At 45.4% G+C, this 24,092-nt stretch overlaps 2 protein-coding genes across 2 annotated transcripts in view; one reads left to right on the forward strand and one right to left on the reverse strand.

Annotated features, from left to right (window-relative positions):
* Positions 1-148: 148 nt before the first annotated feature.
* On the reverse strand, positions 149-21,004 carry Cog4 (component of oligomeric golgi complex 4). The gene is made up of 19 exons (XM_048355142.1): positions 20,817-21,004; positions 18,072-18,154; positions 16,583-16,697; positions 15,008-15,182; positions 14,298-14,491; positions 12,609-12,714; positions 11,300-11,457; positions 10,547-10,602; positions 9,695-9,828; positions 8,234-8,352; positions 7,574-7,740; positions 6,653-6,818; positions 3,778-3,840; positions 2,729-2,845; positions 2,199-2,291; positions 1,564-1,647; positions 1,253-1,354; positions 878-1,006; positions 149-657 (listed from the first exon to the last, which is right to left on the reverse strand). The coding sequence occupies exons 1-19, from the start codon at positions 20,976-20,978 to the stop codon at positions 523-525; spliced, it is 2,358 nt and encodes a 785-aa protein (XP_048211099.1). The 5' UTR covers positions 20,979-21,004; the 3' UTR covers positions 149-522.
* A 230-nt stretch (positions 21,005-21,234) lies between these two features.
* Positions 21,235-24,092, forward strand: part of Sf3b3 (splicing factor 3b subunit 3) — a 43,316-nt gene continuing 40,458 nt past the window's right edge. The window contains exon 1 of the mRNA XM_048355143.1: positions 21,235-21,356. The gene's annotated coding sequence lies outside the window, so the exon portion shown is untranslated. The remainder of the gene's footprint in view (positions 21,357-24,092) is intronic.

Below are 24,092 nucleotides of genomic sequence, written 5' to 3' on the forward strand. Positions count from 1 at the left end.
AGGGCTCATGTTATGAGGATCCTAGAGGTGGATGGGCACTACCCTAGGCGCAGGAGGAAGCTGAGGTCTCCATGTTTCAGCGGCACTGGTACCACCCTGCCCCGGAGCAGCTAGCCCTCCCTGGAACCAGCACACAGACCTTTCCAAGCAGTGTCTTATTCTGATGTTTATTCATTAGCATCAGCCTTTCCTTGAAGTGGAACCCAATCCCCAAGTCCCCAGCTGCTCTCCAGGGCTGGCAGGGGCAGTGCCACGGCTGTAGTGTGCGAGGGTGGGAGGGGGGCCAGTGACAGGGACTGGTGGCTGTCTGCCTGAGCCTCCCACTTGCCTCTGTGGGGAAGGCTGCCGTCAAGTCCCATGCAGTCAGGCTGGATGGGGCGGGGGGGGGGGGGGGAGCAAGCCTTATTTTCTGGCTCTTGGCAGTTGTACAGTCTGGGCTGTCAGTGTACCCAGTGGTTTGGTGGGGGCTACTTGGGGAATAGGCCCTGAGGTTTGGGGAGCCAGGTGGGCTCATCCTATTATCTATAGGCGCAGCCTCTTAATGTCCTCACTGCGGAAATCTATGCGCAGAGCCAACACTTGGCGCACTTCAGCAGGAGTGAGGCGCCAGGTCAAAGGGCCAGAGTTGGCACCCCAGTAATCCAGGATTTCTGTCACCTGTGGGGAAGAACAGAAGCCAGTGAGCAGGGCAGGGACTATCTGGAGGGAAGGTTTCTCTGGGTTCTGCCAAGGCAAAGTAGGGTCCCTGGTGGGAAGGTGCCTGGGAAGGGAAAGGTACCCGCAGAGCTGTACTGCTAGCAATCTGGAGGGAGCGGCAGGGTTCCTCTGCATTTTTCCAGTCACCTTTCCCTGGCTAGGCTGAGGGCGCCCCACATACCCGCTCCAGATTGAGGATTGTAGCCATCTGTGAAAGCCGGGCAAACTTGTCTCGGATGGTCCAGGTGGTCACGGTGGTCAGATAAGCAATGAGTGACCTTAGCTCCTTGTCAAACTGCAGACCACCCAGCTGCGGAGAACACACAAGCCTCATTTAAACCTTTTTAAAATAAAGCCTGGCCTTGTGGCCAGAAGATCTGCAAGGCAAGGGTATTTGGGCCTCAGGTGGTACCCTGTGGCTCTAGTATGTTCTAGTGTCTCAAAAGCCAGGGCAGGACTGGGTGAAGACATGCAGGGCCTATGGGTAGCAGAGGGGACCCACATCCTAGGGTGGCATGACTTGTCTTCCTCGGGGCTTGTACTCCTTTGACCTTACCCGGTTGAAGGTGGATTTCAGCACCACTTTCTCTAGCTCGACGGCGACAAGGCTGGTCATGAGGCTGGTCAGACTGTCATAGATGACCGGGGACAGGCTGGCCTGCATAGAGGCTTGACATCAGTGGAGGTCCCACCGAGCCCTTCTGCCTCTACACTGCAGTCCTTGGTGGGAGGGGCAGTGACATGGGGTCATGGGGAGTTGTTGGCAGTGGCTGGGGCTTGCTAGGGCTCTTGCAGCCTAGAGCTGTAATGAGAAGCCACAGGCTGCTGATGGGGGCAGAGACAGGAATTCCACAAGTTCCCACTCACCTTGAACTCTGCCATTTGCTGCTCCAGGTTTAGGATGAATTGCTGTACCCAGGGATCATTGGCCTCATAGTCATTGAATTCTTCCTGTTGTCAGAAAGCAAGGTGGGCAGTTGGCAGGAGCTTCTTGCTCTCTAGTTATCATTTACCTCCACCCACCTCAACTCTTTCAGGCCAATGACGTAAGAAGCCATTCCTCCCAGTAGCTTTTGACACCTCCAGTTTAAAACTAGCTTGGGCTCCAAGCTGGCAGTATCTGCTAGGGTACTGCACCTCTACCCAAAAAGCAGTTCTGGGGGCGGGTAACAGCAGCATACATTGGGGCAGGGCTTCTGGCCGTTTGTTCCCTCCTGCAGTTCATGCTGTACAGGGGTGAACCACTAGGTCAGGGAAAGAAAGCTCCTAAGTCTGTGTAAAGTGGGTTAACAAGAGCCTTGATAAGAGATGAGTCAGCTCAAGGCAAACTTGAGCTCTTCTGACCAAAGCCAAATGTTTCCTGGGAAGAGCCTCGTCTTTGATGGAGGAATGTGCGCTGGGTAGCACATAGGGTCTAGTCCATTCACATGGTGCCACTGCCCTCCTCCTAGGGTTTGGAGGCTGAGGAGGATGCCTGGGTTTGTGGCTGTTGTTAGGCTGACCTCCTCGATGTTATGGGAGACTGAGAGAAAGGTGTTGATCCAAGGCTGCACCTGCGGTTTGACTGCTGTGGTGTTGAGCTCCGTCAGCCCTTCCTGTAGGACAGGACAGAGACAATCAGATACAAGCCTACCCATCCCTCAACTGCACGGTTCTATTGAAGCTAAGGTTCTCTCCAGGCCCTGGGGGAAGCAGAGAGAGAGGATCATGTTAACAGAGGTCAGAACATCTTTTCAGAACTATGAGTCCTGAGGCTGTCCTACATTTCATAGCACCTGGGGCTAAGGTCAAGTAACAGGTCAGAGTCACCATGTGGTTCATTTCCTCTGAGCAGCCTTCTGAGTGCTCTTGCCTTTGGGGTCAGACCCTGGTTTGTCAATCTGACAACTGTGCTGCTGAAAAGCCTTTAGTCTCGGGATTTACGTCACTCAGTCACTCAGTGACTGCGTCTCCCTCCTCCCCCTTTCCTTGTGCTGCACGGAGGCCATGGTAAACCAGTCATCTCCAAGTGGCAGCTCAACCTGGGGCTTACCTGCAGAAGGTCTCGGAATTTGTTGGACACAGCAGCCAACTCAGAAAGGCAGCTGTCAAACTTGGCCTGAGCCTGCTCCCCTCCAATGCCCTGGCTGAAGAGCTTGGTGCAGTCACTCTAGGGGAGAACATGGCTTTAGACAACTGAGCATGCCTATGTGGAGATTTGAGCTGGAGGCCTGGCTTAAGAGGTAGAATACCAGCAGAGCAAGTTAGCCAAGCAAGTGTGAGGCCCTGAGTTCAAATCCTGGTACCCACTAAAGGAATGAAAACAAAGACTAAAAATTTGCAAGGTTTAGTGAACTTTAACTTCTTACATTTATAGAGGGCTTTGTTTATAAAAAGTACTGTTTTGTTTATTTTTATTTTTTTGTAGTGAGTGCTGAGACTGAATCAAGGGCCTTGTACATCTTGAGCAAGTGCTCTACCACTGGCTTACATGCCCAGCCCAAATCAAATAATTTGTTAAAACTTTGTCAGTCCTGGGGCTTGAACTCAGGGCCTGAGCACTGTCCCTGGCTTCTTTCTGCTCCAGGCTAACACTCTACCACTTAAGCCACAGCACCACTTCCAGCTTTTTCTACATATGTGGTGCTGAGGAATCAAACCCAGGACTTCATAGATGCTAGGCAAGCACACTACCGCTAAGCCACATTCCCAGCCCATAAAAAGTACTTTTTAAAATCCACTCTCTCACCTTGTTTTTATTAGAGCACTCAACAAACCCAAAATAGGGTTGAATGGAGATCTGTATCTTATTTCATAGATGAGAAAACTGGGGCTCAGAGAGTTAAGGAACTTGCCCAACATCACATGCCAACTATGAGTTGAATGATCTAATTTGAATTCTGATCTCCAGACTCTTGTGCCAGAACTTCCTTCATAGGTCCACAGATGCCTTGCGCTACCATGTCAATCACAGGGTGTGGTTCTATGTCAGGAAGTGCATCTGTCCCCCCCACCCCCCCAGCACGGCACAAAGGGCTGTCACACTGGGTGGCTACAGCTGCGGAAAGCTCATAGATAGATCATAGGCAATTTCCCCTGTACCTCCAGAGTCTTCTTGAGAGTGGAGATGTTTTCACTGCAGACGTCCACGTTGTTCAGAGTCACCTGAGAGATGAGGAAGAACATGACATCCTACCTACTGGGCATGCTGTCTACTCCAACGGCCAGATTGGCTGACAGCCACATTCAATGTGGTTCTGAGTAGGGCTGGCTAGAGTTTAGACTGGGCTCACAAAAGCCTGCACCACTGTCATTGGGTGGGATGCTCAGATCTCACGCTGGCATCTCACAGTCAATGTTGAAGGATCATGCTGCTTCCAGTGCTGCTCAACCACTGAGTGTGGATGGGTAAAGCTAAAGATGGCACATACAAGCCAGTTAACATCACAAGTTTCCAGAGAAATAACTGCACTGTCATAACTGCAGAAGGATGAAGGGCACAACATACATGTTTCCAAGGCACTTAGGGGCACTAAGAATAGTTGTCAGGAGGGGAAAATGGATTGGGTTCAAATGGTATTGATTTCAGAGTTTTCCTTGTAAGCATGGACTTATTGGGCTTATTCCCCGCTCCTGGCAAATGATGTGTCAGTATAGTTGGGGAATTTATCTTGACAGCCAAAGGAATCAAAATGTCATAATAGACCATGTGCTGGGAGAGATGACATTTTAAGTGCTTGGCATTAGGAAAACTAGAAATCTTGTCACCAAGCATTTAGTACCACTTTTCCTTTTGGATTTATCTTCTATTCCTTCCAACAATGAAACCTTCTGAATGGAGAGCCACAACAGAGCAACGAATTAAGCAAAGACCTGCTGGCTAGCCTTGTCCCATGGGTGGTAGAAAACAGAACTGGACAGAAAACAGGAAGGCTGAAGGTTTAGGAGGCCATAAAGGACAGTCAAGATGCTTGGTGCCAGTGGCTCATGCCTGTAATCTTAGCTGCTCCAGAGGCTAAGATCTAAAGACTGTGGTTCAGGGCTGGGAATACGGCCTAGTGGCAAGAGAGCTCGCCTCGTATACATGAAGCCCTGGGTTCGATTCCACAGCACCACATATATAGAAAATGACCAGAAGTGGCACTGTGGCTCAAGTGGCAGAGTGCTAGCCTTGAGCAAAAGGAAACCAGGGACAGTGCTCAGGCCCTGAGTTCAAGGCCAAGGACTGACAAAAACAATAACAACAAAAGACCAAATGACCTCAAGAAACTCCCCACTGATTGAGTCTAGATTTAAAATAAATGGGGAGCTATCTCATGCGAGAATATTAATAAATGTGGGAACTAAAGACTGTGGTTCAAAGCCAGATTGGGCAGGAAATTCTGTATGACTTTTCTCCAATAAACTATCCAAAACACCAGAAGTGGAGGTGTGGCTCAAGTGGTAGAATGCTAGCCTTAAGCAAAAAAACAAAGCTCTAGGATAGCAAGCATCCAGGCTCTGAATTCAAGTCCTAGAATGGGGGAGCACATGCATACATATACACAACATGCACGTGTGCACACACACACAACCAAGCAAAAATATGTAGCTTTGATATGGTAGGTTATTAGAAGCCAATGAAAGTTTCTGAGCACAGAAATGAGAGAAAAAAAACTGCAAACAAAACAAAGTTTGTCAGTTTATGATCATATGATGCTGGACATTTTGTCAAAGTTCTCCAAAGGTACCACATTTCAGAGGCAAACAGTTCTTGGAGCTGATTCTCCTTTGTGGTGGGGGAAAAATTATGCCATCCCAGATGGAAAGAACTCATGCCCAAAGAAAGCATTTTCAATGCCAAGAAGACGGTGGCTTCGCTGAGGCAGCCTTCACTCTGGATCTATTTAAGGACTACCGTGGTTCCCCTGCCCACGGATGAGATGATATTAGTAAGCTTAGGCTCTGAAAACAACAGCCGGAACAGTTGGCTGTAAGAATCCGATAGAAGCTAAGGACCTTCTTGTAGAAAAATGCACATGCACATTTTCGAATCCAACTCCATCTGTGGACTGTTCCTTAAGTTCTGCTACTGATGCTTCCTCCAGCCTCTGAACTTTAGGAGCTAAACCAAGAGTTTAGCCAGTGTGGAGGACAGAGTACAATGAGCCTGTGACAGCACTGTTCCCTTCCTGCCAACGCAGTATGTTCCAGAGAGGCCTAATTATGAACTTCAGATTCCTTTGTGTACTTTTTGGTGAATTATAAATTGGTTGTTACCTTGTACAAATCCTTTCATGCTTCCCAAGCATCACAAAATTCACAAGACTGACCACTTCATTACACCTATTATGTACTCAAGCTGTGGTTAAGGGCTTTTTTGTTGTTGTTGTTGAGACATGGCCTCACTATGTGGCCCAGGTTGGCAGAGTTTGTAATCGTGATTATGAGTGGGTCACCATGCCCAGTACTAAGGTCTTCAGTAGAGACTCCTTCCAGAGGAAGTCGTTAGAAAACCAGTCTTGGAAGGCCTAAAGGATTATCACCACTTATATGATAGGCCCCTCATTAAAGAAGCAGTATAGGTGTTACAATTCGGTTTTGTGGCAGATGTATGCCAAGCCGGATACTCTGGAGGGGCCCTTGAACAGCTGGGCAGAGGTCTTAGGAAGAACCACTCAGGAAAGATGAGGAGCCCTAGCTTCTTTTAGGGAAATGTGCATATCCTGGCTCTGGCTACTCAGAATAGATCCCTGGGTAAGAAAGGGTGTTAGAACCTGCTAGGAGGAACTTCCCTTACAGGAGTTTTCCTTTTCTATAGACACTGTAGGAAGTCTTCAGTTTGAGGCTTTTTATAGCGTGGCTTAGGGGTTATAGGTCATAATTTATCCTCTCTGCAGCTGGGAATTGAATGCAGGGCCTTGTGCCTGTGAGGCAAATGCTCACTGCTGCGCTACAAGAGAAACCGACCCAACTCCAGACCTGTGGGGCCACCTACCAGGAAGGACAGTTTGGCCTCGTCAGTGCTCTCGATGCCTTTGGTGTCAAACTTGCCCTGCTGCAGGCTGCTGTGCATGATGTTCACGGCACTGGTCACCCCGCGCTGGATGTCCTGTAAGGTGGTGGCTGGGAAGCCCATCCGCAGCTTGTTATGCAGGACATTCCTAGGGGGCCGGATGGCACACGCAGAGGGGCAATGCTCAACCTGGCCTCCAAGCAGCAGGACAAAGCGCTCACTCTGTGCTCTTTTGTGGAGACAACCAATCCCAGGGACCACTGTTGGACACCCACAGGAGCCTGGGTATGACAGTCCTTCAAGAACACTAAGGTAAGTATTTACAGAGGAGATTGGTAAGGTTGTTGGTGAGGGATAGTGGGGGGTTTGAACTTAGGGCCTCACGCTTGTTAGGCAGGTACTCTACTGTGGAGCCATGCCTCCAGGCCTTTAATGCACTTGTTATTTTTGAGATAGGGTCTTATTTCCTGTCAAGAAGAATGGCTAGACCATGATCCACCTATTTTAGGCTTCCTGTGGCAGCTGTCATGACAGGCATGCACCATCAGCTTTTTCCGCTGAGCTGGATTCTCATGCACTTTTATGCCTGGGCTGGCCTAAACTGTGATCTTCCTGATCTTAGTTTCCCAGACAAGCTAGAATGGCAAGCATGTACCACTAGATCCAGCTGGTGTTTGAGAAGGGGGCCTAGTGAGTCATAAGCAGCATCTTCAACTCCCATTTCTTGCATGGGGAACAGGAAATGTTTCTCCCTTCCACATACCCCTCCCTTCACCCTTTATTACTAAAATAAATCCTGCTAAACTTTCAAAAAAATCATAAGCAAAAAGAGAAGAAACAAATGGGTCTCAGGAACCAACCATAACCAAAGATTTTTGGGCCTAGAAAGCAAATCGACCATACTTGAAGTAATCCTCCAGTTCAGTGGTGGCGAGGTTGATCATAGCACAGAGACAGTCGATGCTAGAGCTGGAGAGAGCCCGCCCAATGCACTTCTTAATGATGTAGAAGACATCATCCACCATGCTGGATGTCAACTGGCCCTTCTCATAGGTGTCCAGAGCCACAGCCTATCCAAAAGGTAAAATACTCAGTAAACATCCCAGTTCTGCACATTCTACATGGTTTTGGTTATAATGGCCCTGGCTCTGCACTCTTGTTTTTCTTTACATGGCTTATTCTAGTTTCTACTGAATACTACATTAGGAAATTTAGTATTTACAGCCTTTGCCCTGGGAACATGCATTCATTACCTAGGAGGTTGGACAAAGGAGGCCCTACACACATAGGAGATTCCTATAGGGAGACGGAGGCAAGGAATAGATTCCATGGGGGGAACTGAGCTGTTTTTATTGTAATCCCAGAAAAAGAAGTTTTAGCTGGGTATATGTAATGTATGGTAACTCTCTAAAGACTCCTCTTACTGTATAAAGCAATGCCACACAGTCTGCATGCAAAGGTATCTTCAAAGCAGAACCAAGAAATGACAGGCCTCAGCCATGTCCTTCAGCTTAATTTCTTAGATGGCAGCCTCATTTGTAAGAGGTGTGTTCTATGTCCTACCTTATTGACAGTCTCCCTCATGAAGTACTCTTCCATGGTAATATAAAAGCCAATCAGCTCTTGCATGGTACAGTTCAGTAGGCAGTTATTGAACAGTTTGTCCAGGCACTTCTGGTGCTCTAGGGGGCAGCCAAGAAAAGAACATTCATTCTTCCTCTCCAAGGGAAATGGAGTAATGTTTTTACTTTTATTCATATCCCCGTCTACTTTTCCTCCCTTTGGTACTTTTTGTCCTTTGTAAATATTTTATTTTTTCCCTATATACCAACTTACTTCATTGTACTTTGTAATTCTCTCTCTATTCTTTCTCCCCAAAGTTTTGCTATGTGGTTTAATCTGGCCCTAAACTCCTGGGCTTAAGAGACCTCCTGCCTTTGGAGTAACTGAGGATACAGGTATGTGCCACCATGCCTGGCAAATGAACACTTTAAAAACTTGGGCAGAACTAGGTGCTGACAGCTCATGCCTGTAATCCTAGCTACTCAGAAGGCTGAGATCTGAGGATCAAGGTTTGAAGCTAGCCTGGACAGAAAAGGCGGTAAGACTCTTTATCTCTAACCACCAGAAAACTGGAAGTGGTGCTGTGGCTGAAAGTGGTAGAATGCTAGCCTAGAATGAAAAAACTCAGGGTCAGCACCTAGGCCATGAGTTTAAGCCCATGACTAACAGAAAAAAACAAAACAAAACAAAAAAACAAAACAAAACCCCAAAAAACCAACTGGGCAACATAATGAGACCCTGTCTCAAAACAACAACCCTGGAGAACTTATCTATGAATGGCATCACTGGGTCATCTCCTTCTCAATATCACTTACCTCTTCAAAATTTGTGACTTGTAGAACTGGAAGAGTGAAAAAGGAACAGAAGATGTCCTTTGTATTGAACACAGGGCTATGTGGCTATTACTGGTGTTTGAACACAGGGGTCTGGGCTCTCTCTGTCCCTTAGCTTTTTTGATCAAGGCTGGTGTTCTACCACTTGAACCATAGCTCCATTTCTGGCTTTTTAATTGGAGCTAAGAGTCTCATGGACTTTTCCTGCCCAGGCTGGCTTTGAACTGTGATCCTCAGCTCTCAGCCTCCTGAGTAGCTAGGATTATAGGCATTAGCCACCAGTGCCTGGCATTGTACAGGTTTTTTTTAACCTGTACACATGTAAACACTTCAAAAAAAATCTTAATAAAATTCTAAACCAGAGTTGGCATGAAGGTGTAGAAAAAAGACCAGAGTAAAACCAAGTAAACTGAACATCAATTTCATTGCCTATAAAATGATTAGATGGCCTCAAAGGCCCAGTCTAATTCTACAATGCAGTACATTGAAAATTCGTTGTGAGAGTCAATTTGGCCAGCGATGCACTGAGGCTGAGTTGTTTCCTTAGCACGAAATCTGTGATTTAACTACAAGATGGTGCCAATTATATATATCAGCCCTCCCACAGAAAATGAGAAACATGTTTTACCTTGCTTTACTTCTTCTGAGGCCATGGAGTCCCCCACCTCAAAATCTGAGCTGATTCTCTTCCTGAGGAAGCGTAAGTATAGCTCACTGCGGGCATTCATCAGGGTGACCTCAGTAAGGATGGGGTCCAGTTCCCTGAAACACAGAGTGGAAGGAATAAAAAGAGCTATAGGATCAATAGTTTCTAATTCTCCATCCCCACTGGACCTGTAAAAGTAACTCTGCCAGCTGGGCACTGGTAGCTCATACCTGTAATCCTAGCTACTCAGGATGCTGAGATATCTGGGGATTATGGTTCAAAGCCAGCCTAGGCAAGAAAGCCTGTGAGACTCTTATCTCCAATTAACTATCAAAAAAAGCTGGAAGTGGCATTGTGACTCAAGTAGTAGAGTTCTAGCCTTGAGCACAAAAGCTCAGGGATAGCTCCCAGACCAGAAGTTCAAGCCCCAGTAGAATTGCGTGCATGTACACACGTACAGACACGTACACGTACACACACACACACACACACACACACACACACACACACACACACAAGCTCTGCCAGAAGCTCATGCTGGCTGTGCTGTCCAAGTTATAATCAGAGATAGCTGCCAACTACATTGTCCACATATCTGTTTAATTGAATCACTCCCTAAAATTCTGCCACGGCCAAGCACGAAAATTATCTGTGCCTGTGCCTCCTGTGAAACAAAATAGACTACCCTAAACTTTAAACTGGTGGCTCACACCTACAATCCTATCTACTCAAGAAGCTTAGATCTGAGGGTCAAGGTTTGAAGCTAGCCTGGGCAAACAAAGCCGAGAGACACTTATCTCCAGTTACAGCAAAAAAGCCAGAAGTGGTAATTACCTTGGTTCGATTTTTTCTGTTGAAGGATTTCTCAAGTTGCTCTGGACAAGTCGAAACTGAAACATACCACAGAAATGAGAATTCTCTTCCCTATCTTCCAACTATCTGTCCCCTCTGATCCCTCCAAATTTTTGGCATAGAACATTTAGGTTCAACTTGCTCACCAGGCTTCCTTTTCCTTTAAGTCAGAGGTGGGCTTTAGGGATGATGGGCTGAAGATTTGCTTTTGGTTTAGGTGATAACACCTCTGCTATTGCACTTAAAAATAATGGACGACTCTGTAGTATAGTGTCCTAGTCTGACTTTGGAAACACAATTGTGTTAAGGATTCCTATTTCTATTATTTTTGCTCCCTCTGCTCATAGATATGAAAAAATAAAGTCCCCCAAAGCGAACTTTATCTTTAGCAGTAAAGAATCAAGGGGAAATTAAAAACAAATGATCACTAGAATCTCAGGAAAGAAAAACACTCTATCAACAGAGGGCACAATGGAACAAGGTGTAATAGAGAATTGCTCTAAGGTTTCTGTTGTGTTTTTTCAGGAAGCCCCGTTTCCTTTTCAGACCTGTACTGAGCCCATCATCAGGATAACAATATAAGCCCAAAGTTAGGTGGAAACAGATAAGACAGAAGCTAGTGTGAATTCAGTATTTGCTTTTTTCCTTTGTCCTTGGTTATATTCTTTTAATTTATTCTCCTCAATGCCCCTGACCAAACTTGCTTCCAAACCACTGGTTGCCTCCCCTGCTCACCTGCTGGTGATAATCCCTCTGCTTGATGAACTTGTCTACCACCTTCTCCACCTGTGTGTCACATTCCACCTGAAGATATTTGATTAGGGTATAAAGTTTCCCAGGTCCATAATAGGTCTCCACTATGGGTTGGTGGGTCTCCACAATGCGGGCAATCCCTAAAAGTGAGAGAGGTGATTCCAAATATTCTTCCTTCTTTTCTATCCAAGATGAACCTAGGTGGAACTCAATGCTCTCCAGCTGCTTCACTACCAAAATGATCCCTCACAAACAGTTCCAGTTGGTGTTAAGAAAAATCTTTTTTTTTTTGGTTGGTTGTGGGGCTTGAACTCAGGGCCTGGGTGCTGTCTTTGAACTCTTTTGCTCAAGGATAGCACCCTACAACTTTGAGCCATAGCTCTACCTCCAGTTATTGAGTGGTTAATTAGAGATAAGAGTCTCACAGGGACTTTTCTGCCCGGGCTGGCTTTGAACTGTGAATCTGAGTAGTTAGGATTATAGGTGCCCAGCAGGAAATTCTTTTTTTTTTTTTTTTCGGCCAGTCCTGGGCCTTGGACTCAGGGCCTAAGCACTGTCCCTGGCTTCTTCCCACTCAAGGCTAGCACTCTGCCACTTGAGCCATAGCGCCGCTTCTGGCCGTTTTCTGTATATGTGGTGCTGGGGAATCGAACCTAGGGCCTCGGGTATCCGAGGCAGGCACTCTTGCCACTAGGCTATATCCCCAGCCAGGAAATTCTTAAATATGAGCAGTGACTAGGATACTAACGAAAAGTTAAGAAATTTTATTATGACTATTCTCTCCAATAACATCTTTGGAAGTCAAGATCACTTTCCAGTAACTTGTTTTAAATTGTGTTAAATTTTTTTTTTTTTTTTTTTTGGCCAGTCCTGGGCCTTGGACTCAGGGCCTGAGCACTGTCCCTGGCTTCTTCCTGCTCAAGGCTAGCACTCTGCCACTTGAGCCACAGCGCCGCTTCTGGCCGTTTTCTGTATATGTGGTGCTGGGGAATCGAACCTAGGGCCTCGTGTATCCGAGGCAGGCACTCTTGCCACTAGGCTATATCCCCAGCCCAAATTGTGTTAAATTTAACAGAGCTTGGGTCTTAGGGATAGGGAAGATCAAAATATTGGAGAGATTATTTTTACTAAACAGATTCTAAATCTGAGAGTTACTTCTCCAATCCATGAATGCATAGTAAACTATAGGATTAATCTGAAGGCATCAGGCTAGAGGGGAAAGAAGAAAGGGAGGAAGCAGATGTCAGTCAGAAATATCTCTGGCCTCCCCAGAGTCAAGGAAGAAGCTCACCTTCAAAAAGGAGAGTGAGTGTGTCTGCAAAGATGACTGCAGCTCTCCGGTCACTCATGTCCGACCCCAGCACCAACAGCAAGTTCTCCTCAGCTTTACTGGCTACCTGGAAAAAAAAAAAAGCACAACATTCACATCTCCTTCTTAGTTTAAAGGCCGGCCTCATCAGGGTAGATTGTTTACCAAAAAGGCCTCCCACTGGTTTTTCTTCCCCCATGTTCTCTTGATGGTTGGAGGAACCTCCCTTGGTGAGAACTTGAGCAGAGTGATAGCTCTTCTTCCATTCAGAGGATAAATAGCACTTTTCTTTGCTTCCAAAATATAAATGGTTAGCCAGGCACCCGTGGCTCATGTCTGTAATCGTAGCTACTTAAGAGGCTACTTAAGAGATCTGAGGAGTCTGGGTCAAAGCCAGCCCAGGCAGAAAAGTCTGTGAGACTCTTATCTCCAATTAACCACCAAAAAGCTCAAAGTGGAGCTGTGGTTCAAGTGGTAGAGTACTAGTTTTTAGCACAAAAGCTCAGAGACAGTGCCCAGGCTCTGAGTTCAAGCCCAGGACCGGCAGAAACAAACAAAATATAAACAAACAAAATATAAACTGTCATTAGCAACAAGTGCAGCAGAGAAACTCATTAGACACTATGTTGAAAATGAATTATACAACTTGTGGATGGGGCGGGAGGGAAAAACTGCAAGAGATCACCGGAAGAGGTTACACTGTCCAAAAAGAAATGTACTCATTATCTAACTTGTTTAACTGTAACCTCTCTGTACATTACCTTTTCTAATGACAACAAAAATTTTAAAAATTAATTCATAGAAAAAGAAAAAAAAACAAAAAACCCCAAACTGTCATTAGCTAAAGGGAGAGTGGGCCTAATTTCAATAATCTCCTCAAAGTTTAACTTGTTATTATTATTATTATTTTTTGCCAGTCCTCTGGCTTGAACTCAGGGCCTGGGCACTGTCCCTAAGCTTCTTTTGCTCAAGGCTAGCACTCTACCACTTGAGCCACAGTGCCACTTCGTTTTCCCTGTGTGTGTGGTACTGATGAATTGAACCCAGGGCTTCATGCATGCTAGGCAAGCTCTCTACCGCTAAGCCACATTCTCAGCCGGGTTATAAAATCTGGAGACCATTAACCAAGGATTTCAATTGCTTTTATTCTCATTTGTTTGTCTGTTGTGGGGCTTGAACTCTGGGCCTGTGTGCTGTCTCTGAGCTTTTGTGAGTGTTCTTCACTTTGAGCCCCAGGGCCACTTCTGGTTTTCTGGTGGTTAATTGAGGATAAGTCTCATGGACTTTCCTCTCCTGGATGGCTTTGAACTGTGATCCTCAGATCTCATCCTGAGTAGCTAGATTATAGGCGTGAGTCACCAGTGTCTAACTTTCAATTGCTTTTAAAAGGAGCCAGTTCCTCACTAACAGCTTGAAAAGGATGATTCAACTTGTCAGAGAACTTGCATTTTCATTTTCACTTTTGGAAATAAATGTGTAGTAGCAGAAGTCTACTCCATCAATAGGCTGGCAGTAAATTTGTTGAGTGAATGCATGCCACATTCAATTCTGCCAGATTCCAGAAGGAGCAGGAGAAAAGTCATATGCAGAAAAGACAAAGTATCCATAGAATCTGGACTTGTTCAGGCAAAGAACTGTACCATTATCCTGACAAATAACCTGGGTCCATACCTGCTTGCAGAGATATTCTGAGAATTTTCTTAGTCCCTCTTCATGCAAACCTAACAGTGGGAAGATCTTGAAGAAACGTTCCACCTGGGGCAGATCCCCTTCCTTGGTAGCTATGGCAAACTTTTCTGCTACAATGGCTTTGAGACGTTGCTCAGCTTCTTGCAGCAATTTCAGGTTGGCATCAATCATACTTCCTGCTCAATAGGGAGAAAAATGAGAATTAGGGGCTGGGAATATGGCCTAGTGGTAAAGTGCTTGCCTTGTATACATGAAGCCCTGGGATCGACTCCTCAGCACCACATATATAAAAAAGCTGGAAGTGACGCTGTGGCTCAAGTGGTAGAGTGCCAGCCTTGAGCAAAAGAGCTCAGGGACAGTGCCTAGGCCCTGAGTTAAAGCCCCATGACCGACAGAAAAAAATAAAATAAAATAAAAATAAAGTACTTGCTCAGGGTGAGTAAAGATTATGGAAAGCCCAGAATATCAAGCTACAAACTTCAAGTAAGTAATATAGATTAGTGCAAAGAACCCACTGGCCACAGAATCAGCCAAGTATGAATTCATTTGCTTTTTCCATAAAATGGAAGTAACATCTGCCCTGGGATGCTGAGGACCTAAATAGGACCAGAAAAGGAAACTGCTCTAATACATGGTTGAGTTTGCTTAATTCAGTTTACAGATACTCATAATCAACAGGTTGGTATGCCTACCTTCTTTGCCTTGCCGGCTGAGCTCAATGACTGACTTGTCTAGGCACAAGTATCGATGAATGTGGGCTGCAGCCTGCTCATAATCTTCATTCCTTAAAGCAGTCTGAACTCCATCCATGCAGAACTTCAGGTCCAAGATGTCATCAGCTCTCTGAATGGCCTGATAGAGGCGGTTCTACAAAAAGATTTGATACTGGGGCTGGGGATATGGCCTAGTGGCAAGAGTGCTTGCCTCGCATACATGAGGCCCTGGGTTCAATTCCCCAGCACCACATATACAGAAAATGGCCAGAAGGGGCGCTGTGGCCCAAGTGGCAGAGTGCTAGCCTTGAGCAAAAAGAAGCCAGGGACAGTGCTCAGGCCCTGAGTCCAAGGCCCAGGACTGGCAAAAAAAAAAAAAAAAAAAAAAGATTTGATACTGAAAAATAATGCACTATTGTTTGTTTTGTTCTCTAGACAAGGTAGAGATTAAGGAGCTGCATTTAACTAACCATAGAGCTTTTACAGTGTCGATTGGCAAATACAACCATTACTACTACCACTCACAAAACTGTTATTTATTTATTTATTTATTTAGTCTATTGTGGGGCATGAACTCAGGGTCTGGGTGCTGTCTCTGAGCTTTTTCGCTCAAGGCTGGCACTCAACCACTTTGAGTCACAGTGCCACTTCTAGTTTTCTGGTGGTTAGTTGCAGAGTCTCGTGGACTGTCCTGTCCTGGCTTGCTCTGAACTAAAATCCTCAGAGCTCAGCCTCCTGAGTAGCTAGGATTACAGGTTTAGCCACCAGTACCCAGCTCTTTCTTTTCTTTTATAATAAGTAAGCAGTAATTGCTTCTTGGTCTTCTTGTCTGAGAAGGCCTATCAGTAATCCTATTTATGCTTCCTGTGTAGCTGTGATGAATGGTAGGAGACGCCATCAAACTTAGCTTTTTGTTTGTTGTGATGAAGTTCTGGTGCACTTTTTACCTGGGTTGGCTTTGAAGCATGACCCTGCCCATCTCAGTCTCCCAAGTAGCTAGAATAATATGAGCCACAGTGCCTAGTATGCTGTTACATTTGCCAAGGATTTATATGTCTATATGCATGAGATATATGCATATGTCTTTTCTGTTTCTTTGCTCCTTTCCCTTTTTCTGGTGGTACTGGAGATTGAACTCAGGACCTCAAACTTGCAATGCCTATGTTGTACCTCTACTTCAAGATAAGGTCTTAATTTCCCCTGAGGCTGCCCTGTGCTATGGTCCTTCTATTTGTGCTTCCCTGTGTCATTGGGGATGACAGGCAAACACTGTGCCCAGGCACTGTGCTTTCCCAGAAGTTGTAAATACCACAGTGCCCAGCCACTGGATGAGATGTGCTTGGGCTGACCTCAACCTACAATTTCCCAATCCCTATCTCTTAAGTAGCCAGGAATTACAGGGTTAGGCCATTGTGTCTGGCATGGATTTTCATGTGATATTATCTATTTGGCTCTGGTATATTAGATTTCTAGTTGATGGTGCTATTAAAATCTCTAATGTGAGAGCTTCTTTCCTGCCCTCTAACTCAGACACCAAAAGTTCTATGGGATTACCTTGGCCAGGTCAAGTTGACGGACTTTGCTGGACACATTTTCAGCTAGGTTGCACGTAAAGGTGATCATTCCAGCCAGCTGCTTTGCATCTCCCTCAATCAGCTGCAGATTGGGCCTGGAGACACACAGTGCCAGCATACAGATAGCCATTAGGACAAAGGGTGCCAGTCCTGGGGCTTGAACTCAGGGGCACTGTCCCTGAGCTTCTTTTGCCCTAGGATTACCACTCTACCTCTTGAGCCATTTACTTCTGGCTTTTTGGTAACTTTTGGAAATAAGAGTCTTATGGAGGGCTGGGAATATGGCCTAGTGGCAAGAGTGCTTGCCTCCTACACATGAAGCTCTCGGTTCGATTCCCCAGCACCACATATATGGAAAACGGCCAGAAGGGGCACTGTGGCTCAGGTAGCTGAGTGCTAGCCTTGAGCGGGAAGAAGCCAGGGACAGTGCTCAGGCTCTGAGTCCAAGGCCCAGAACTGGCCAGAAAAATAAAAGAGTCTCATGGAATTTCTTGCCCTGGGCTGGCTTCAAACTGTGATCCTCAGGTCTCAGCATCCTGAGTAGCTAGGATTACACGCCACCAGTACCCGGCTTCTCAAAAGTATTTTACTGTGAACTCAGACCTATACTTAATAAAATAGTAAAAGGGCTGGGGTAGGAAGAAGGATCACAGCCAAGGAAATGTTTTAATCACTTTGTGCTAAAGCAAATATTTATTTTTTCACATACTTACAATTGTTAAATTTAAATGTGTTTGTAATTAATGTATGCATTTAAAGATGCTATGTTTATGCCTAATGTGGGTATGATACTTTAGATCTGATCCTTAGCACTGCAATAAGAAATAAAATGTTAATTTCTAAAACTACTAGATTCCCCCCTAAATAGACGTAGCCAGAGAATTAAGAGAATAGATTCTCCCAAAAACTAAGTAGCATGAAATGCACTAGTCAAGAATGTGACAAGGGGGCTGGGGATATGGCCTAGTGGCAAGAGTGCTTGCCTCGTATACACAAGGCCCTGGGTTCAATTCCCCAGCACCACATATACAGAAAATGGCCAGAAGTGGCGCTGTGGCTCAAGTGGCAGAGTGCTAGCCTTGAGCAAGAAGAAGCCAGGGACAGTGCTCAGGCCCTGAGCCCCAGGACTGGCAAAAAAAAAAGAATGTGACAAGGTACATCTGCAAAAGCTCAAACTTGAGCTGCACATCCAATCACCTGGCAGACTTATTATGTGAATATTCCTGGGCTTCAGTTTGCTTCAGTGCGTTTAGGGGTGGGACCCCAGAATTTGTATTTCTAACAAGTTTCCATGTAGTCCAAACTACTGAAATTGAAAACTACTGAATTGTGTACCCTCAGGTGTTCCCTTTATGTTGAGGTTCATTTGAGTCTCAATTGGCAGTTTATAACTGAAAGTTAGGACAAATAATAACTTCGCTAGTAGACCCTGCAGGAATTGAGTCAATCTTGTCATGATCCAGACTCACCCCATTCGGTGGAGAGCGACCATCTTATTTTCAATACTGTTCTGCTGTTCCAAAAGAGCATCCAGCTCTTTTTCCACCACTTTCTGAAACACAGAGGTACAGCTTGTTATCCAAATGAGTAGCATAATCCTTATGAGCTACTTAACCCAGCAACTATTTGAAGGGAGAATCCCATCTCAAGTTTCTTCCTTTTTTCCACTATGCTCCCTTGGACTTAAAACAATCTTTTGCACTTAGCACACTGCATAATAATTCTTACATCATGTATGTCTTTATTTCATCTAGTGGATCAGTGGGAAGCTTTTTTTTTGGCCAGTCCTGGGCCTTGGACTCAGGGCCTGAGCACCATCCCCGGCTTCTTCCCGCTCAAGGCTAGCACTCCGCCACCTGAGCCACAGCGCCCCTTCTGGCCGTTTTCCATATATGTGGTGCTGGGGAATCGAACCGAGAGCTTCATGTGTAGGAGGCAAGCACTCCTGCCACTAGGCCATATTCCCAGCCCCAGTTTTTTAATTTTTTAAAAAATTTGTTTTATTGAAAAATATTTGGTGGTGGGTATTAAACTCAAGAACCTTGTGCATGCTAAGCAAGCACTCTACTACTGAGCTATATCTCCAATACCAAATAGACTTTAACATAGTGCCTCACACAGGTAGCCAAATACACATAGTGCTTAAAGCAATGAAATTTCCAGTGAGTCATTAAAAAAATCCTTTCTTGATGCACAGTAAATACATTTCTACTTCAGTAAAGTTATTTACTCTGCTACTTCAATTTATGTAACCTCCCAGCCCCCTCCCCCTTTTTTCTTTGTGCTGATCCTGGGGCTTGAACTCAGGGCCTGGGAGCTGAGTTTTTGTGATCACTCAACCATTTGTGCCACAGCTCTACTACTGGCTTTTTGGTGGTTAATTTGAGATAGGAATCTTGCAAAGTTTCATGGACTTTCTCACTTGCGCTGGCTTCAAACTGTGATCCTTAAGTCTCAGCCTTCTGAGTAGCTAGGATTACAGGCTTCAGCCACTGATACCTATTTTTATGTAATCTTCAGTTCCTTCACTTGTAAAATAGGGATAGCATTACATATTACATAGGACTATTGTGCAATACAAACAGAAGAAGCCACAGTACTTAACCTGGCTGGACTGCACAGTTCAACAGCCATTTATTAGTAGATAGACTTGCATGTGTGTGTGCCTGTGTGTATAGTACTGGGATTTGAACTCAGTGCCTTTCACTTGTGAGGGTGACATACCTTTGAGCTATAACTCTGCTGTAGGTAGTATATATACACATATATGTGCATACATATATGCACATACACACATTTATTTCCTGGTCCTGGGCTCGAACTCAGGGCCTGGGCACTGTTCCTGCACCTCTTTTACCACTTAAGCCACAGTGCCACTTCCAGCTTTTCTGAGTAGTTTACAGGAGACGAGTCTCATGGACTTTCCTACCCAGGCAGGCTTTGAACTGTGGTCCTCAGATCTCAGCTTCCTCAGTAGCTGGGATTACAGGTGTGAGCCACCAGTGCCCGGCAGGTGAATACTTTCATTAAGCTAGTTCAGAAGGAGATAGAGTGAAACTTCCCCTGACAGTAATACAAACAAAAGACCAATGTTGTTATGTCTATAAGAATTCCTTAACTTTTTTTCCAAAGTACTGACTGGCTCAATGAATGTAAGCTTAGGAATGTGAAGAACACTGGATTGAAAAATATACCTTGTAGGAAAAAAAAGAGTTATCAGAAATGTCTAGAGTTTGCAGACATTTCAAAATGTTTAAAGATAGTGACTCTCTCTCTCTCTGCCAAGGTGAAACTGCCTTTGTGCTCAATCTTATTTAAAAGTGGTTTGGGAAAAACAGATACTAAGTTTTTATATCAGAGCTTATCTCTTTCTTCTGATTGGCAAGGAACTCAAATGACATTGGAGAGTGAACTGACAGCTTCAGATGACCCAAAGACAGGTTAACGAGATAGGATGTTACTAAGCAAAAGAAACCATAGAATCTAGTAGTACATGCCCCTTATTTGATAGAACATAAGGTAGAAGAGATGGATTGTCCAAGACTAGATAACAGTGCCTTTAAAGTTCTAGCAGACTGTGGTGGTGGTACATGCCTGTAATCCAAGCTACTTGGGAGGCTGAGGCAGGAAGACAGTTAACTCCCGGAGGTGTAGTACTTGCCTAGCAAGCGCAAAGGCCCTGGGTTCAATCTGCAGTACCATCCTAAAACAAAACAAAGTACAAAGCTATGCATTTAACTTAAATGCTGAGAATACAGCTGCCTATCATTCCCTGGACGAACTCTTAAAGCTCTTCAACTTTATTTGCAACAAATAACGGGAAGGAAGCGTTTCGTTATTTTTCAATAGTTAGGCAGGCCAATACGATTCTAGAGAACCAAGGAACTGCGCACATACTCTCGTAACTTTACTCTGTGGAGAAACACTACAGTGACTAATAGGGGTAGGGAAATCAATGGGGGAAGAAGGAGAAGGTGCTGATCGTCCAGAGGATCGGATAAAATAACCTTGTGGGAGTATCCTGCCGAGTGAACAGTTAGTAGGTGTCCCCAAAGGCCCAGTTACACGGACACTTGTTGCACAGGAACCTCTCGGTCTCCTTCCCGCCCTCTCCTCCAGGAGAACGCTTCTCCCAGCCCGGATTTCCCAACACTGACAGCTCTATTGCCCACTGTCCCCGGGTCCTCCGGGAAAAAGATGGCCAGTCCCCCCACCTCCTCGCCGCAGAGCCGTTCGTACACAGCCTCCAGCTCCTGCAGGTCGGTCAGGGAACGAATGAGCTCGGTAGAGATTTCAGAACAGCCGCCTCCTCCCAACCCCTCCGGCTGCGGCGGTGGGGGCACTGCGGACTTGGGAAAAGAAACCACCTCAGCCATCTTGGTTCCTATTCGGCACTTCCGGGTCCGCGAGGGCCCCTTGTCGTTAGCGCGTCCTGCGCTGGGGCTGCCCAGAGCAGTGCCTGAGTAACCAATATTTAAGATTAAAAAAAAAACACAAAACTGTCCATTTCTAGCTCCAGCAACACGATATATTTAAATAGTTTAAGTTCTGGGCGGAGCCAAATGGAGGCGCTTGAAAAATTTCTACACATTCTATTCAGGCGCACGTTGGGTACCTCTTTCCGTCGCGCGCCGCCGGAAGGCCCCAGTCTTGAGGACTAATGGCGGACGCCTGCCGACTGGCGTTGTGGGTGGCTTAGGCCTTGAAAGGATTCAGCATCCAGCGGATACTGACGCCATCCTTCCTGCTGCAGGGTAAAGAAGTAGCCTCGGAACTTTTCTGGCTCTGGGAAAGTGAGGAGCGGTCTCTTTGGGAGAGGGTCCTGACACTTGGGCGGGAGTGGAGCCTCAGGCCGCGTAGGCCCGAGGGGTCGTGGCGGGTGTGTGTGGGGAGGGATGGAAGAGCATGCTTGCGGCGCAACACTAGCTTCCTGGGCTCTTCCTGGCTTCCGTCCACACCGCGAACAACTCGGGCGTCGTGGAGCGCGCCAGTAAATCCCAGCACTCTGCTCTGGAGGCTGAGGCAGGTGGACCGGATTCGAGGCCAGCCTGGGCTGCTTAAGCACCTCGTCTCAAAAGGGGGAAGAGGAAAAAAAATTGTAGAAATGACTTCGCCTTTGGCTTTGGGTGTCTGAAGGGGAAGGAGTAAGAAGTGGGGAGGGTATTCTCCCCCCCCCCTCTGGAAAGTGTAAATAATACCTAACGGGAATCTCCTAACGGAATAGAAGCAGTCTTTGGGGGCAACGTTGGTCTGGATTTGCGTTTGGATAGTTGGGCAATTCATTTCGTCCTCTGAACCCCAATTTTCTGTGCAAAATGAAGCATGGTAACAGTCTTGCAGACTTTAGACTTTGCAACGGCGTGGTGTTCCCTTGGAGCTCGGATAGAAAAATGGTATGAGCAATTAAAATACTTGTAGTAACCGCAGAGGGTAGATAGACGCGTGCGTTTACCAGACTTACCAAGTTTTCTAGCATATATACTTTTACATTCCTTCAGAATGGCTCACCATTACTCAAGATGAAAGTGTAATGGGAAAATTTGGATCCAACTAGGTTTGGGGAAAATTAATCTCTAGGTTTTGTAAACGATGACATCTGGCTCAAAAGAGAAAGGGAAATAGGGTGAGTTCTTCCCACTAGCTACAAAGAAAAATATTCCTGGCCAGCCTGGAAGATTGATCTTTACCCTGTATGTATTCTGGTTAACAGCAGAAGTTGCTTTTGCCTCTAATTATGTTGGGAAAAGTAATTAGGTTTAGCTTAAGTATTACCTGTGTATATGTAACTTGAGGTAATTATGATACCTCAGTTTGTGCTGTCTTCTGTGTTGTCCCTTGAGGAGAGATCTTTGTGACTTTAGGGAAGTCTCCCGATGTGTCTAGATTTAAGTGCTTTTCAGTGTTTGATAATGTGTTGGTTCAAATTTCAAAATATACTCTTCTGGCTAAGGACGTGTGTAGCTTATTGGTAGAGTACTTGCCTAGCATTACTAAATGATTTGGGTTCCATCCCCAGCAAAACACACACAGACACACACAATCAGAAACAAAAAGCACCTCAAATATGAGTTATATAAGAGATAAATGAAGGCAAATGAAAACTATACTAAGATACCAATTCTCATCTAAAAGGTTAACAAAGGTAGAAAGTTTTACCATCACTTTGGTTAGAGGGAACTGGAAATTAACTTGCTTTGAATGTAAATTGGATAGTCTGAAAACTAGTCCATTTCTGTCAAAAACTTAATAGATAAGCTGGTTGTCCGTTGACTCTTGCCTGTAATCCTATTTATTCAGTAGGCTGAAATCTGAGGATTGTGTTTTGAAGCCAGTTCTAGCAGGAAAGTCTGAGACTTTATCTCCAATTAACCACCAGAAAATCAGAAGTGGTGCTGTGGCTCAAGTGGTACAAGGCTATCCTTGAGCTGAAGAGTTCAAGGACAGCGCCCAGGCCCAGAGTTCAAGCCCCACCACTGACCAAAAAAAAAAAGAACAAAAAAACCCAACAAAAACCTAACCTGAAAATCGAGCTGTGTGTGGCTCAAATGGTAAAATGCTGCTAGCTTTACAAAAGAAAAGGCCCAGGGACAGTTTCCCAGCCCTGATTTGAAGCCCCAGGACTGGAACCAAACACACACACACTCATACATACATACATACATGCCCCAATATTTTTTTAAATTTGTCAGGGTGATGTACAGAAGGGTTACAGTTACATGCTTAAGGTTGTGAATACATTTCTTGTCATGCCTGTTTTCCCCTTCCTCCTTTTCTCCCTCTTTCCCTCCCCCCCAGCCCCTCGTCCCACCCCCTTTCTTTCTTTCTTTTTTTTTTTTTTTTTTTGCCAGTCCTGGGCCCTGGACTCAGGGCCTGAGCACTGTCCCTGGCCTCTTCTTGCTCAAGGCTAACACTCTGCCACTTGAGCCACAGCGCCCCCTCTGGCCGTTTTCCATATATGTGGTGCTGGGAATGGAACTGAGAGCTTCATGTGTAGGAGGCAAGTAAGTACTCTTGCCACTAGGCCATACTCCCAGCCCTGCTTTCTTAATTATTTTTTCAAAAATCAAAATTTAAGATAAACAGATCTTAATGTCAATTGTCACTCTAGTCTACAATGCTTATGTCCTCTATGATTAGTGACTGTAAAACATTTCCTTCCAGCTCAGGTGATATGTACATATACATCTCTTTTCTTTTGCTTCCTGTAATTTGTTCCTTTTTTCACTAATTTTCTCCCCCTCCCTTCTGCCCTTGAGTTGCTTAGTTTGTTTTCCTCAGTGCCCGTTGCAGCTGTTGGGCCCTTTCTACTGTATTTCCCCCCTATTTTCCATTCATTCTGTGACCTTCCAGCTTCTTTCAGATGTGAATTCATACCCCAATTCTTAAAGTTATAGAAATGTCCTTACATGAAAGGTATTTATTTTCTTTGCAATAGTGTTAATAACAAATGACTAGAAGCAACCTGAATTAACATTTATTAGTAGAATATT

The sequence above is a fragment of the Perognathus longimembris genome, chromosome 10 (genome assembly GCF_023159225.1).
Source record: "Perognathus longimembris pacificus isolate PPM17 chromosome 10, ASM2315922v1, whole genome shotgun sequence".
Taxonomy (NCBI): Eukaryota; Metazoa; Chordata; class Mammalia; order Rodentia; family Heteromyidae; genus Perognathus; species Perognathus longimembris.